Source organism: Drosophila tropicalis, unplaced genomic scaffold, assembly GCF_018151085.1.
Source record: "Drosophila tropicalis isolate 14030-0801.00 unplaced genomic scaffold, ASM1815108v1 contig_859, whole genome shotgun sequence".
NCBI classification, from domain to species: Eukaryota; Metazoa; Arthropoda; class Insecta; order Diptera; family Drosophilidae; genus Drosophila; species Drosophila tropicalis.
In genome coordinates this window covers 7,029,635-7,045,074 of record NW_027173353.1, presented here as the reverse complement: position 1 = coordinate 7,045,074, position 15,440 = coordinate 7,029,635, and the positions used below count along the sequence as shown (strand labels likewise).

At 38.4% G+C, this 15,440-nt stretch overlaps 2 protein-coding genes across 3 annotated transcripts; one reads left to right on the top strand and one right to left on the bottom strand.

Annotated features, from left to right (window-relative positions):
* Positions 1 to 199: 199 nt before the first annotated feature.
* On the bottom strand, positions 200 to 12,017 carry yellow-e (L-dopachrome tautomerase yellow-e). 2 transcript variants are annotated; one of them, XM_068297482.1, is made up of 3 exons: positions 12,002 to 12,017; positions 1,150 to 1,982; positions 200 to 1,088 (listed from the first exon to the last, which is right to left on the bottom strand). In XM_068297482.1, the coding sequence occupies exons 2-3, from the start codon at positions 1,965 to 1,967 to the stop codon at positions 290 to 292; spliced, it is 1,617 nt and encodes a 538-aa protein (XP_068153583.1). In that variant the 5' UTR covers positions 1,968 to 1,982; positions 12,002 to 12,017; the 3' UTR covers positions 200 to 289. The 2 variants fall into 2 exon arrangements, with proteins under 2 accessions (XP_068153583.1, XP_068153581.1); XM_068297480.1 differs by lacking the exon at positions 12,002 to 12,017 and adding an exon at positions 5,480 to 5,584.
* Positions 10,622 to 12,952, top strand: Ir87a (Ionotropic receptor 87a). The gene is made up of 3 exons (XM_068296617.1): positions 10,622 to 11,844; positions 11,909 to 12,431; positions 12,497 to 12,952. Exons 1-3 carry the CDS (start codon positions 10,622 to 10,624, stop codon positions 12,950 to 12,952), a joined length of 2,202 nt encoding a protein of 733 aa, XP_068152718.1.
* Positions 12,953 to 15,440: the final 2,488 nt, after the last annotated feature.

The following is a 15,440-nucleotide window of genomic DNA, read 5'->3' as shown; positions in this document are numbered from 1 at the left end:
AATAATGAATGGCTGCCATGAGTTTGGCCAACATCACTGACAAGTGAGACTCCAATACCAACTTTTATTTGGCAACAAAACAAAACAGATTGGCTGAAATAAATCACCATTCAAAGTTATAACTAGTCATGTTATTCAAGGATCTTGGGCACGGTTAGTCTAAGATTTCCCTTGAGATCGAAATGAAAAATCGAAAATATTTTTAATTAAATTAGTTTAATATACATTATGTAAAACATTTATTTACAGCAGCTTTTGCTAGAAAACACCTGAATCAATGAAGGCTTGCTTAAGGCTCTTCTTCCTCAGTTTTCTTGGACAGGTCACGTCTGCCTCGTTGGTAGTAGTAACCACTATTGCGTGTGGTGTACGGTGTGGGAAGAGTCACCTGCGTTGTCACTGGAACACTTGAGCCCACTAGACTGTCCAGATAGGAGCGCTGATAATTGTCCCTGGTGGCTTTGCTGGGGGGAAATGCTTCACCCTGATTGAGGGCCGTGAATGGATTGCGTGCTCCGTAGTTGACAATGCCAGTGGTCTCGAACTTGAAGGGGGATTTGGTGGTGAACGGGGTGGTAAGAGCTGGACTGGTGAAATAAGTCTGCAAGGCATTTGTAGAGGTCTGGGCCTGGGTATTGTAAAGGCCATACTGAAGCAGACTATTGTGCGTGGGACCTGTGGGCAGTCCCAGGTGATGGCCCAGCAAAGAGTTACTGGCCTGGCCCTGGGGCAATTCCAAGCGAACAATGCGATTGTTAAACTCATTGGGATTCAGATTCTTCAAAAAGAAGCGATGGAACTTTGAGGCAATGGCATAAATTACGCCAGGCTCCGAGCGAGTTGTAGTTATGTCCGCAATGAACTGCAACTGATCCCGATCATAGGCCAATACCGATTGCTGATTGCTTGAAGGATTCCAAGAGGCAATGGCCGTCTCGGTCAATGGACTGAAGATAAGGCTGCTATCAAAGGGTGAAACGGCAAGTCCAATGCCTTGTGATGACTTCTTGCCCACCAGTTTAACATCCAACATCTGGCTACTGGGAAGCGGTCCTGCTCGCAATACATTTTTGTGTACCGAGAATACTCTGAAATTAAACAATTAGATTAAATATAAATAAAATTCAATGTTGCTTTAATCACACTCACCGATCAGTGGCCAGGGGCTGGAAATAAACTACTCCAGTGCGCTCGTCAAATGCCAGGCCCACCACGCCATCCATTAGCACAAAACGATCGTTATGGATCTCGGATTGAGCAAAGTCCGGATCGGGATACATTGCCGGGTGAGACACACGCCAGGTAACATCCTTGCCACTGTCGTACACTATAATGCCGGGTTCCACTGTATCTGTTATATAGACAAAGACATCATCACAGGTCTTGGCCGTGGTCTCATCCACCACCATGTTGGTGAAGAGGGATTCTCCGCGCAACACCTCGGCAGGGAAATCAATGCGTCGGACTACCCGATCTGTGTTAAGATCGACTACAAGTATTTTGGGTGGGCAAGTCATTTCGTAGTCCTCCAGCGAACGTGAGATTCCAGCATCCAGGAGCCACAGGCGATTGCAAGAATCAATGCGCAGACGATAAACCGATGTCAAGATTAGATCGCTGCAATTGAAATTGGTTCGGGCCGTATTCGAGAAGGACCAATCGGGATATGCCTGCAGAATGGGTGAGTCACCAAACTGAGCCTTGGACACCCAACTAACTGTCGAAGGTACTCCAGAAAATAGTTTTGGAGTGGCAATGAAAATGCGATCGTTCGAAACGGCAATTCCTGTGATCAACACATTCTGCGGATTGTAAAAGTTGGGATCACTGATTGGTGCCTGCGGCTGGAAATTGTATCTCAGGAGCTTCCATTTCTTAGCCACCTGCAGGCCGGACGGTGTCAGAGCCGAACTGCCCGACCAGGCGAGAGCAGTTAGAAATAAAGCTATGGCAAGGATGCGCAGCATCGCAAACGTCGAATGCTAGAAAGAGTTCAATCAAAATGACTATTACAAGTGATCATAAAACTTTGGCGAGTCGCGTATTTATAGGTACTTATATTCAATAAATAGGAAGATCATTGGCAATTATTTGTGTATGCAAACCTTGACTAAGTTTACTCGGCTTAATCATCATTTAAATTATGGAATTACTTAAACACAGAATTTTACGAGATTTTATAAATAACAAAAAGTGATCTAACGCCCTTTGCGAATCGCCAAAACTGCATTTATTGAGGGAAAAAAACCAAGGCAATCCTTATATAAAGTTGTAAGTAAGTGATATGCTAAGATTTTGCTTAGAAGTAAAAGTCTTTCCTATATTTACGATGATTCTTATGGCCATATCTTTTCTTTTGTTGGTTTTAAAAAAGAAGATTTAGGCTTTTGAAGATAAAGATCAATTTTTCAGCGATGTTCCTAAAGTTTCTTGATTATACAGAGAGAAGAGTCCTTTATCCATCACTTTTGTGGGATCAGAAATATATATATAGATATTGTTTATCGTTCAGTTGTAAAATAAGAGCAAAACCAAGAGACTGCTCTCTATCTCTCACTTCCCTTCACTTTTTTAAATAAATTCAGCCCAGAACTCAGCCTTCTGCGATCGGAAATGTGTTTTTTTTTTCGTTTGTTTGTTTTTTAATTGAATTAATATTAATTGAATTAATTTATTTGATTGCTAAACAATTTTTTATTTCGATACAGGAAGTTCCATATTCGGTTTACTTAAATTTATTTTTATACTCTTTGAATTTAGCGTTTGTTTCAAGTTTAATTCTCACAATTCTTTCGGAAAGCATTTAATATAATAATTGGAATAATTGAAACTGGCTAAAACTGAATAACTGAATTTTTGAAATTAGTTTTTAACAGATGTTTAATAAATTTATATATATTAATAATCCATATGTCTAAAAAAGTCTATTGCATAGATACATGGGACCCCCTCGATCTTCCATTTGGGAATTTCCCACAGAAAAAACCCCATCCCATGCAAATGCTAACCCCCCAGATGTCGTGATATTGAATTGATAATTCAAATATCAACTAGAAACAATTAGAAATCCATTTAATTGAAAATACAGATATGCAGAATTATGCCAATTGCAAAGAAAATAATATTATGAATACAATAGCAAGCAAGTTGTTCACATAAAATTAAGTGGAACGAGTAAAAAAAAGGTAATTAATGCATATTGGAGTTGGCATCCGCAACTGGGCAAGATTGTCGCCCTTTCTATATGGATTAATGTGTCAATTCCGGTGCCGGCACCAAGTTATGTCTATGGTTGATGCAGATGCAGATTGCAGTCCATGCCAGTTGGCTATTGTATTCGAATCGTGTTGTTGCCGCCGTCAACGTGTGCACTGGAATTGACAACAGCAACAACTCTTGGTTTTTGCGAATGACGTGGGTAACTTGATTTCACACGGCCATTGATATGCTTGTTGCCGGGCGCCAGGAGACTTAGTCATGCTATCGAAAAACAAAATTTCAAAAAGAAACTCACATGCGTTTCAAGTGGCAAGCGTGGCTGGTTGTTTCCTAAAGGAACTGACAGTCTGATTTAGTTGTGTCTGAACATGATAAATGGTCTAATTTTCAGATTTGGCAATTATTTTGGGGGCATTAAATTACATATTATTAAAACGCCCCAGCAAATTGTTAAAGTAGTTTTCCAACAAATCTCATTGAGCATGCCAAATGCAGGCAATTCACTTTCCTTTAAAACAAAATCAAATGTCTCACGTGCCAACATTCATCATCACCAAAGCCAACGATTTGCATCGGCAATGTAATTGAATTTTGTTCATGGCAGTTAAACCAAAATTTGATGAATTACATAAAAAACAAAAACAAAAGTGAAAAATAAATGATGTCTAATGTCAAGGCTGAAGCCGTAACATATGCCTACCACACGCATGAAAGAGATTTATTTTCTTTAAATTAAACATTTTACATAACTTTTCCATGCAATGCGAGGCGGAACTTGAACAATTTCCCAAAGTTTATGATCTGCACAGAGATATATGCTTATATATAAGTATCTATGCTATATGCCGCGACTTATGTGATAAATGACAACTTTGCCACTTTGCCACTTTGATGACAGCGGCACAGGCGGAAGAAAGACAACAGAAATGCCGAAAAGCATTTACAATGAACAGTCTGACTTTGACTTTTTGCTTAGCTTTTCCCTTTTAAACTATATTTAATGTCTTTATCGTTTTATTGTAGTCGAGATTAATGGCCATGTCAAGCGAATGATATAAATTTTTTAATTTCTTTCGTTTTTTTTCCAAAATTGGGCAAGACATAAACAAGAAATTGTTAAAGCCCTTTGACACGCGATTCGAATAAGCTTAATGTCATAGTAATCTATAGATATTCACATACTTGTGCTTATTATATACATAAGTAAGTGGGAAAATCATATAGATTTAGATTGGCTAACTAAATATTTTCGTACGTTTTGTTTTGTCTGTTCTTTGTTTTAGTTCCCTAGCGACTTGTTGGCAATTAAGCTGCTTGTATGGCAACATTTGGTATCAAAATGAGTGCAACTACGGGCCAACTGCCGTCTTGCGGCCTTATCTGCATCTCTATCGCTCTCACAGACGTTTCACAATAGACTGGGCCCGCAGATGCCGTAAGGTTTAATTGCCGCTCAAGTAAAGCAACTAGTCTGTGATCTTCATATGAATTAGCACCTGGTTGCAAATTCGATTGGACCAAAAAGAAACAAAAGGTCGCGTTTCCTTATTGGCATAGATGTAGTAGGAGGGTTCACTTGATTCACCAATAAATCCTCTACAGAGAGTGTTATCCAATTGGTAAGCCCCTTTTAAAACTATTTCGTGTGGACTGTTCCTGTTTTTCTTAACTGAACACGATAAATCACTGTCTTTCCGTTAATGCCAGCACGTTTGTTTGTTAGTTAGTTGCACATTGGTAGTCATCGATTTTAATTATTGCCAAAAATAAAACGAAACAAGAAATAATAATGAGACATGCGTTGCCAACAAAACTTAATTAACACAGTTTGTTCTACATTTGGGCACACACACACACACACGGATACATATGAAGTGCATTTGGCTAATAATTCACAATACTTTTTGGCGTTTTTTGCTTGATCGCGCATTTGCCGTCTACCCTTGGCGTCTAAATTCGCACGTTTGCCAATCGATACGAGAATCCATATGGTGAGAGTGGCATTGGTAGTGCTGCAACTGCATGGAGAGCTAAGCTGTGCATTGAAAAATGTGTAGCAATTTGCACTTTAACCGTTTAAATAAAAAAAAGGAAAACCGCAACAGAAGCAGCAGCAGTATTCACGTTCGTTGCCTAAGTCTTTTGTTTTCTCCTGCCATTGCAGGCGGGGCTAGACAAGAGCAAGCCAATTTGCTCGCAGTTGGTTTGATTTTGAATTTATTGTGGTTGGTTGTTGTGCTGGTTGTTGGCATTAGCTTACTTGCTGATTTTGTTTTTGGTTTGGTTTCGTTTCGAATTTACTTTTTGTATCTACGCGACACGTCCAAGCGTTACGGTTGCTGTATTGCGACTGCGCCTTGTTTTGCAGGCACAGCGAATTTTATAAGAGTGTGTGTATTTTGTTTTGCGTTTAACACTTTAGCTCCATGGACGGAAAATTGATTCCATAGTTATCAATTTCAAACTCTTATATTAATGGCCATATTACTCATACGCTCCGTTGGACGCCGACTATGAAAAATCTATGTGGCTTTTACTTTGACAGCTGGCGGCACGTCTTCCGCACATTTGCATTGATAGTTAATTTCAGTTGTTTTGCGGTATGTAATTTGCTTACCCGCACATGTATGAACACATGTACACATGTTTGTATGTGTTGAGTGTCCAAGTGTGTAGGGGGTGTGGTGGGGCCTTTACAAGTTCATTATCGCTATCACGTTCGGGGCATTATCAATGTTTATCTGGCTACCCAACAAATATTGCTCGACAAACGCATTTAATGTAGAGAGTCCATTGCTCTCTCACGGTAATTTGAAAATAAGCTGGAATTTAAGAATATTTTTTCAACCCGAATCCAGTTCTAAATGCGAATAATGTTTACGTGAAAAAATTAAGAGGGCGGTTTAATTGGTTATTTACGCGCTTGGCTAAAGATTTATTATTGAATATATTAACTAAACTTGATTCCGTCAGCACCTCTATTAGGATGATTTTACTATTCAAATTATAGATGTTAAGGGTTTGCCCGATGAGCTTAATTTACTTTGTTCTCTGTTTTATGCAGATGAATTACGAGTCAATTAAATTGAACTAATCGCTTTTAAAACATATAAACACTCTCTATTTATATTTAATCGGTTTTCAGTTGGATAGTTAATGAATTCCTCCAACCTTTTCTTATCTACATTTATGGCGTACACGACAGGTGCAAGAGTTGGCCAACTGAACTGGATTTGCATTTCATAACATCGCATTGGACACATTTGACTTTAACTGGCCCGGGCCAGGAGAGCAAGTGAAAGCCCAGCATGGATACTTGGCAGATTTGTAGATCTAACAACTTGTTTGACTAAAACCGAAAAAAATGTAACCAAAAAACAAATACAACTAACAAAATGGAATCAAAAAAAAAAAAAAAAAATAGAAAGTAAACGAAAAATACAACTCTGAGTTCGCTTTTAATTGAGACTCTTAAAAGGTTCTCCAAAAAAATGCTCCAAAATGGTCGGTTGCCCCGAAAAATATTGTGAAAAGCTTCGGTCGCAAAAAGGGGTTATGCAAAAAAGGTGACTACTGCAACAGACATAGCATAGGAAACTGGTTTACCGCCAGAATTAGCCAAGTTGTCAGGGCAGTAACCAGTGCTCAATTGAATATTTGGTGGTGCTGGTAACACGTGGAACGAAGTGCTCGGCTTGAGGAGGTGCCTTCCTTATAAGTCATATAAAAAACAAACACATCAACAGCAGCGGCATCTGATAATTTGCCCCAATTATCTCGTCCCATAAATTCGGAAATGTAAATCCAAACACCACTCGACATTCACTTTTGCTTTTGTCTTTGGCTCTTTCTGTGTTTAATTGTAGTTTTTATTTTTTTGGCGGGCGTTTAACTTAATGCCAAGCTACGATCTAAGCACTGATCGACCAGTTCTAAGCACGCCCTCTTGCTCAGCATTGGCTCACCCCAGCTTAGTTCAGTTCAGTTCAAGGCCCATTCTCCCTGCCCATTGTCCGTGTGCTTTAGTCAATGACATAACCATTTGTAATCATATACGAATACACACAATATAGATACATATATTGTCGCATGCTGTCTGCACTTGACCATTATGAAATCGGAACTGCCACACTTGGCTCACATGTTTGTAGGTGGTAGGCAGGTATGACCGCAGGGCTTTCTGTTTTTCCTTTCACAACTACGCCCTGCAGTTGCTCATTAGCCGTTTGCCCATTTCGAAAGTAACCAATTTATAGAGCCAGCCCCGAGAGACTCCACATCTCAAGATTAATAGCCGCAACGTCACAGTACCGAGTACTTTGCGATCGGAAAGCCGGTCCAATCGCCGTTAAATATTACGAAATAAACTATTAAAATGCAGCAATGTTTCACATGAAAAAGAAAGACATAAAACTTATCTCAACATATGTCTTTTCACACCCACGCACACACACACACACAGTCAATTGTCTTTAATGTGGAAAAGCATTCTTCAATCTCCAGATGTCTAAAACTAATGTAATCTGAATCTGAATACACCTTATCTTTCCAATTCTTGAATCGTGAGACCAACGCCCAACCTCCAAAAGGTAAAACTACAATCGAACTACATAATTTTGACCCTTTTGGACTGCAAATGACTTGTCATCTAGCCATTTCATCATCAACGTGCAATTTTCTCATTTGTGCATTCCAAGCGTACGAAATTCGTCATTAATTAAATCAATCAAGCCTCAAACTGGGAGACTGCTTGGCCACCCATTTGCGGTATGTCTTTGTGTGTTTTGATGTTGTTTTTTACTCTTTGGCTTGGCTGGCCTGTTGACAGTTTCATTAACAGCTACCAAGTGTTGACAAGGTCTTGAATTCGGCAAACATTTCAAGTATTTTGTTAGCGTACTTTTGTGTGTGTTTTTTCTTTTTGGGTTTTGTTCTTCGTAATGCCAGATGTGGACGCTTAAGCATCAATTAACTAATATCGATCTGAAGGGGGCGGGGGTTACTTTGGTTAAAGACCACATAATAAGTTTTTTAAGTATTGCCTTTTTTCATTGCCTTTGTTTCCCCATAAAAAGTGAGCCATTAAACCAATTAAAGTTATGTGGCTTGAAGGCTCCACCTCCACAAACGGAGGTGTGGCACCTCCGGCAAGCCGGTTTTAACAATGCCCCAAAACATTTGTGGCTCATTTTTTGTGGTACTTTCAATTCGAACTGGAACTTCAAATGCGTTCCCGTTCCACAATATCCTCCATATTGCAGGGGTGCCAGCTGATAGTTAATATTAATATGGCCAACAATAAATCAATTTACCTAAACAAATACCGTATATACATATGTATGTATGTATGAATGTCTGGTTTATGCATTTCTATTCTTTTCAGCGAAGGTCAACCTCATGTCTATGTGTCTGACTCTGACGCTTTTGGCCACACTTGAAGTGCTATGGAAACGGATTTCGAGTGCACTGGACATGCAAGTTGGCTTAGTAAACAAAAATACATAAAGAGCTTAAAAATGTGCATAGCGAATTAATACACTTGCCCAATCACTGAACGAACTAAATTGCAATAGCTTTTTTGATATATTAAATTATGAATGTAAAGATATTTTTTTATGCTAGTTAAAGAATCTAAAGTCAGTGCCATAAATCAAACCCAAAATACTTGTTTTTGACATCTTTGATGGTTTGCAATTTGTTTTTATAAGACCATTTTTAGTTTTTATTAAATGGCTGTCATGGGTTTTTAAGTTCAGTAGTTAAATGATAATTACTAGACAAATTCTTTAAACCCGATCTTTGTCTTTGAACAATTAAATTCTCTAAGGCTTAATAATAACTGCTTTCTTTATAAGAAGTTTAATGCTCTGAATATTTAAATTATATAGGTTTTTTATATTTTTACACAGTGATCAAAATAATGTGGTTTTATTTAAGTAAAACAAGTTTAGATGAAAGTAAAACCAAATACAATTGCTGTAGAATTTTATTACAAAAATTGTTTCAATTCGACGTCAAAGTACGGAAGAAATATGCATGAAATGTTTACTAAATAAAGCAAAAGTTCAACAAAATATCCAGTTTAAAAGTTTTGTTCGTAATACAAATTAAATTATCATACCGACTTAGCAAGTGATTTTTATTTATTTTCTCAATAAATATTCAAAGTCTAGCCAACTGGCAGAGTTTTTTTTTTGTTTTGTTTTTGTGCAGTATAAATATAATACCTATTTATATGTGACTGGGTGAGCAAGTTGCAAATCTGTATAGAAATACCTTCGTATTAAGTAATTTATTTATTTATTCAACATATTTTTTGTAGCTCATGACCACAACTGAAAACTGGCTGCACTTTTACCCACTCTCAGTTGAAAACAAACACTTGATAGATCTTGTTAATTGTTTGATTCGTTTAATTAATCAATCAGTTTTCCAAAGAAATGTATATATCCTCGATGCAAACTTTGATTACATGAAATCGGAGAAATCTGCATACATTATTGTCAACTTTGTTTCATTCATTGGGCCACTTTTATGTGACAAGACAATTAAGATTGAGCAATTGAGTATTTTTGATTGGTTATTGATTGAAGATAAGTATTCAAGGATTATGGATTTGGTTGGCGATTGGAGTTGGCAGGTTTATGGATATAATTTATGGGTTTCTATATGTTTGGCAGTTATGCAAGATCAGGCAATTCGTAAATAGACCTGAATTCACAGCCTACGATTTTTCATAAATGTAATTTTTAGTTTCTGTGGACACGCAATTTTGAACAATTTTTGTTTATTTTTTTCAATTATATTTTATTTTTTTCTCTATTTCTTGTCTCCATGTTATTTATTTCGTTCATTCGAAAATGTCAGACCTTGTGGTTCCCGTTGCTTCGTTTTGCCATGTTGCATTTAACGTGTCTTTAATGTCAAGCAGCGAACGAAAAGATTACCAAATGTTGTTAATTCCTTTTTGTCGCCGACCTGAAAATACCCTGTTAATCTAAGTTTCTATGTCTTCACTTGGAGACTGTGGCTGATCCTGTTTGTTATTAGGATTCGCCTTATGCCAATCTACCCCGTATATGCTCTGACTACAGGGTATACAACTTAAGAGATTTGAGATAAGAGTTGACACAATTGAATTGGAGCTTCGGAACCAGCAACGGGTCAAAGTAAACAAACACAAAATATTTCATGCATGACAGGCGATTGCCAGTTGAATTGGGCCCCCCCAAATCGGAGATTGAAATTTAGCATAATTGGTATATAATAACTGGCCGACCCCTAAGGGTCTCAGTTCCCTTGAGACACAAATGGGGCATGTGTGGCAAACGCTCTGCACTGATGCGTGGGCGTGGTCCCAGTCATCAGTTGGCGCTCACCTGTCCGCACTTGAGTTACACAAATGTTTTTCGGCTGTTCAATTACCTTCTGGGTGGCCTTGGTGCTACATGGATTGGCCTTGCCGGTTGTGGGCCAAGATGGCTTTGGCGTAAATCTGATGATTGCGCCCAGCGATGATGATGCCCAGGCGATTTGTATTTTGGCCCTATTGCGCAAATACTTTCAGTCAAGTGAGACACTATCCGGATCAGTGCTCTGCATAAATATCAACGAGCAATTGAAGAATGTACAAGAGCAATTGCTACGCGGGATGATTCTCGATGAAGACTATCCTTGGACCGCATTGATCACAAATCCCCGAACTGACGATGGCCTTGAAGGTGAGTGGGTAATGCATGAGAAACCACAATGCTATTTCGTGTTGGTGGAGAACTTGGAGGATGAAGACTTCGATGAGATATTTGACCATTGGAAGGGCATGATGAATTGGAATCCATTGGCGCAATTCGTGGTCTTTTTGGTCTCAGTGGAGGAAACCGATGAGGAGATGACGGATCTAATGGTGGAGCTGCTTCTCATATTCATGAATCGAAAAATTTTCAATGTCAATGTGATAGGCCAGAGTGAGGAGAATAGCTTCTATTATGGCAAGACAGCGTTTCCCTATCACCCGGACAATAATTGTGGAAATCGCGTAATAGCAGTGGAACTATTGGATGCCTGCGAGTATCAAGATGGCGAAAGTGAAGATTATGATGACGAACAAGAGGATCAATTAAATACCGAGAGTGATGAAGAATTCGAGGAGTTAGATGGGGAAGAAAGAAGTCTTGCCCGGACCATGTATGATAATAATGATGACAGTTTGACGGAAACGAATTCTACTAGTCAGCCGACAGCCACAATTGAGGAGTTTTTTCGTGCCAAGTTTGAGGATAAGTTTCCCAAAGATCTAAGTGGATGCCCACTAACCGCCGCCTTTCGTCCCTGGGAGCCTTATATATTTCGCAGCGATGATTCGGCTTCACAAGACTACTACTATGGAGCAGATGAACAAGACGCAGCCGGTAATGAGAGCTATAGCTACGATGACGATGGCTATGATGACAAAGATGATGGAAAATCGCATCTCCTGGATGAAGAACCCGAAGCCAATGGCAAAGCCCAGCTGGGTGGAATTGAATATCAAATGGTTCAGACCATAGCAGAGCGTTTGCATGTCAATATTGATTTGCAAGTGGAAAATACCAATGTATATCATCTCTTTCAGCAGCTGATCGACGGGTGAGTGGGCCGATGAAAGAAAAATGATTGAAAATTGCAATTAATATGATTTCCCTATATGCAGCGAAATTGAAATGATTGTTGGCGGAATAGATGAGGATCCAAGTATTAGCCAATTTGTATCCAGTTCCATACCCTATCATCAGGACGATCTTACCTGGTGTGTTTCCAAAGCAAAGCGCAATCACGGCTTCTTCAATTTCTTGGCCAGCTTTCAAGCCGATTCCTGGTTCCTATTTCTGCTGTTTATAGTCACCAGTTCTTTTGCCATCCTGATGGCACAGCGTGTCTCCGGCAACCGTTTGCGAAATCTGAACAACTATCCAGCTATTTTTATTCGCATGATGGGAATCCTTGTTACCCAGGCCATGCCCAATCAGAAACTGACAGTGGTGATGCGAATACTTTTTGCCGGCTCCTTTCTGACCGGTTTCTTCTTTAGCAACACCTATCAGAGTTTCCTGATCAGCACCCTGACCACTCCCCGGAGTTCACATCAGATTCAAACGCTCAGCGAGATCTATAGCAATCGTATGATAATTATGGGCAGCTCGGAAAATGTTCGTCATCTGAACAAGGATGGTGAGGTTGGTATGGGAGGACTCGTTTGCTAGATCAGAGATATCTTTGTCCTTTTTCTTGTTGTTTGCAGATCTTTAAGTATATACGTGAGAAATTCCAAATGTGTTACAACATTGTGGATTGCCTTAATGATGCTGCCGAAAATGATCACATTGCCGTGGCCGTGTCCCGTCAGCACTCGTTCTACAATCCGCGAATTCATCGCGATCATCTCTTTTGCTTCGATCGGCGAGAGTCCTTGTATGTGTATCTGGTGACAATGTTGTTGCCCAAAAAGTATCATCTACTCCATCAAATCAATCCCATTATTCAGCACATTATCGAATCGGGACATATGCAGAAATGGGCCCGTGATTTGGATATGGTGCGTGTAATACACGAAGAGATTGGCCGCGTGCACGAGAATCCGTTCAAGGCCCTCAAATGGGCACAGTTTCAGGGAGCTTTTGCCTTTGCCAGTGTTCTGTTGGCTATAGCCAGTGGCGTATTAATACTGGAATATGTGGCAGCAAAGTATTTTACATAAAAGAATATAAACAATTTTTGTACCGAAGACAATTTCCCATTCGCATATTAGTTATATGTATATATGTATACTCTTTAATATTTTATTTTTTGGCTCATTATTTTAGTGTAAAAATACAAAATTGCAATATGCCGTGGAATGCATTTGCCGTTGGCCGTTGCCGTTGCGGCTGCTTGTCAAAATCCGAACAAGCGCGCCGCACACCGTCAAGATTTAGCTGTCGTCGACTCGAGACAATTTCTCGCTGGCGCATCCTTAAAAGGTGGTGGCCCACTCTACGGCCAGATACACAAACAAACAGACACACACACACACAGAGTCACATACATACAATAAATATGTATTTTCATAAATTTTATAAATAATATTTTTAGACAACACATTTGTTGCAGTATCATCAAATTGGCATGTTTTTGTTGTTGCTGGCCAACACAATTCAATCAGCTGCTAGGCCAACAGCCAACCAGTCAACCAGCCGGCCAGCCAGCCAGTCAGCCATTATATAGACCACAAATATTGTTGACTGAATGAAATTTACGTTTTTGGCTACTCAACAATCTGTCTCTTTTGCATAAAAGTCGAAATTCTTCAGAATACAAAGAGTATTAGAAGATAGATTATTGGCCAAAACAACAACGACAAAAATTAGCAATGATTCAGAAACTATAGTTGGCTAATAGTTTTTTATTCAATTGCTTACACTTTTGTATATTATATTTTTATTTTATTTAGATACATATAGAGAAATGAATCACTATCGGTATCTAAAATATATAAGAAAAAAAGGCCCGTACCTTTGCCTAATCATGATTTCTGTTTAATAATTCTTTACTTTACTCCTAATTTTTTGTTTTAAAGTTGGAGAATTGGTTAAAACCGAGTATCTAATTTTATAACCGTTTCGTTGGTTTTTGGAATAGAAAACTAAGTAACACATCTTTAGAAAACTTTTACTATCCTAGCCCAAAAAGTTATGAAAATCAGGTTAAACACTTTCAAGTTTTGTGTTTCCATTAACATCCACTGGTATCTTCTTGAAAATTGTTAGTACCTACATATGTATAAATTCACATATAATTTGTCGAGATTATCTAATGAGCCATGTAAATATATGTAAACCAGTCAAGAATGGAATCTGGGGATACAGAAATAGTAGATACTTATGTACATATACGGGAAGATATATCCTGCAGTTGAATTCAATTCTTTACTATTTCTATTCACAGAATATTTTTACTTATATTTCATGATACGTCACGAATGATGATCTATATAGTGTATTAGAATTGTCAACAACTGTCTACTGTGTAGTTTCACCTGAGTATTTAAAATATAAGTAAATAAAAAAAGCAATTCTGATACTATTTTCCTGATAAAAATAGAATTCCATATTCTCGATTTGTATCTGCGCGTAAGCAGCAAAGAATCTCCCAATGCAAAAAAAAAAAAACGTGAGAGCGCACGGTTTTTTGTTAATATTTTTGTTTTCATACAATTTCACACAGTTTCTTCCGCCCACTCGGCGTCCGAATAGATGCTCGGCATATGCAAAGATACATTTGTATCTACATATAGAAAGGAAATTGTGTAAACAACAAACTTATTTTTTCTTTTTTCTTAAACTTTGTGAGAACCATATAAGTCAATTAAAATTTTAGAAAATATAATTATATACATACCTATATATATAGACCGACCAATTTGTGTGTCTTTAATGAGGAATATGCATAAAAAATATTATTTATGGCACTTTTTGATGGCCAAATTAATTTAAGGGAAATTAAAATGATTTTTGGTTTTTTCGCCTGTTGAATTTGATTCAAACTGAAAAATGCAAATCTATAAATGCAATCTGCGCTCTATTAACAATTTATATCATATATGTATATGTATGTATAGACCACCTCTCCACCCACTTACACACCCACACCCAAACACCCAAACAGCCAAACAGATTATAGCCCACAAATTCAGTACATATTTAATTTACGTATAAAATTTGATGTTTTTTTTTTTGTTTTGTTTCAAAAGAAAATTTGTTGTTGCTTTTTTTTGCCTTCTAATTACGTGTGTGCTCTTTGCTGAGAGATTTCCATCCAAACCACCATGTATGGATTGGGCCAACGTGCAAATGTTGATTAAAAATTAGACAAAACACACACTCACACACACACAGAGAGATAGAGAATCACGGATACGGTGGGTGAGAGGAAGAACGCCTACATACGCTGCGCTGCCTTGCTCCACGGAGGATCGCAGATGTGTCTGTATGTGTGTGTATCTGTGGGTGAGCAGTTTTTTGTTTACCCTGCGCTCAGCAAATGCCCCCAACGACAACGGCTGCTTCTGCCTCTCCGAAATTATGAAAAATACAACAAGAAAAATAAGAGGAATTATTTCTAAAGATATTCAAAAATTTCCCCTTCAACGAAATGTGCATCCATGTGCTGCATATGTCTGAGAGTGGCTGTGTGTGTGGCTGAGCATG

What these genes read in the sequence shown, in the direction of transcription:
- yellow-e (XM_068297482.1), bottom strand. Translation starts at nt 1,967, where the DNA reads ATGCTGCGCATCCTTGCCATAGCTTTATTTCTAACTGCTCTCGCCTGG. An exon ending in CAGCCCCTGGCCACTGATCG is followed by an intron (nt 1,089 to 1,149) that starts GTGAGTGTGATT and finishes GTTTAATTTCAG; the next exon opens with AGTATTCTCGGTACACAAAA.
- Ir87a (XM_068296617.1), top strand. Translation starts at nt 10,622, where the DNA reads ATGTTTTTCGGCTGTTCAATTACCTTCTGGGTGGCCTTGGTGCTACAT. An exon ending in TTTCAGCAGCTGATCGACGG is followed by an intron (nt 11,845 to 11,908) that starts GTGAGTGGGCCG and finishes CCCTATATGCAG; the next exon opens with CGAAATTGAAATGATTGTTG. An exon ending in ATCTGAACAAGGATGGTGAG is followed by an intron (nt 12,432 to 12,496) that starts GTTGGTATGGGA and finishes TGTTGTTTGCAG; the next exon opens with ATCTTTAAGTATATACGTGA.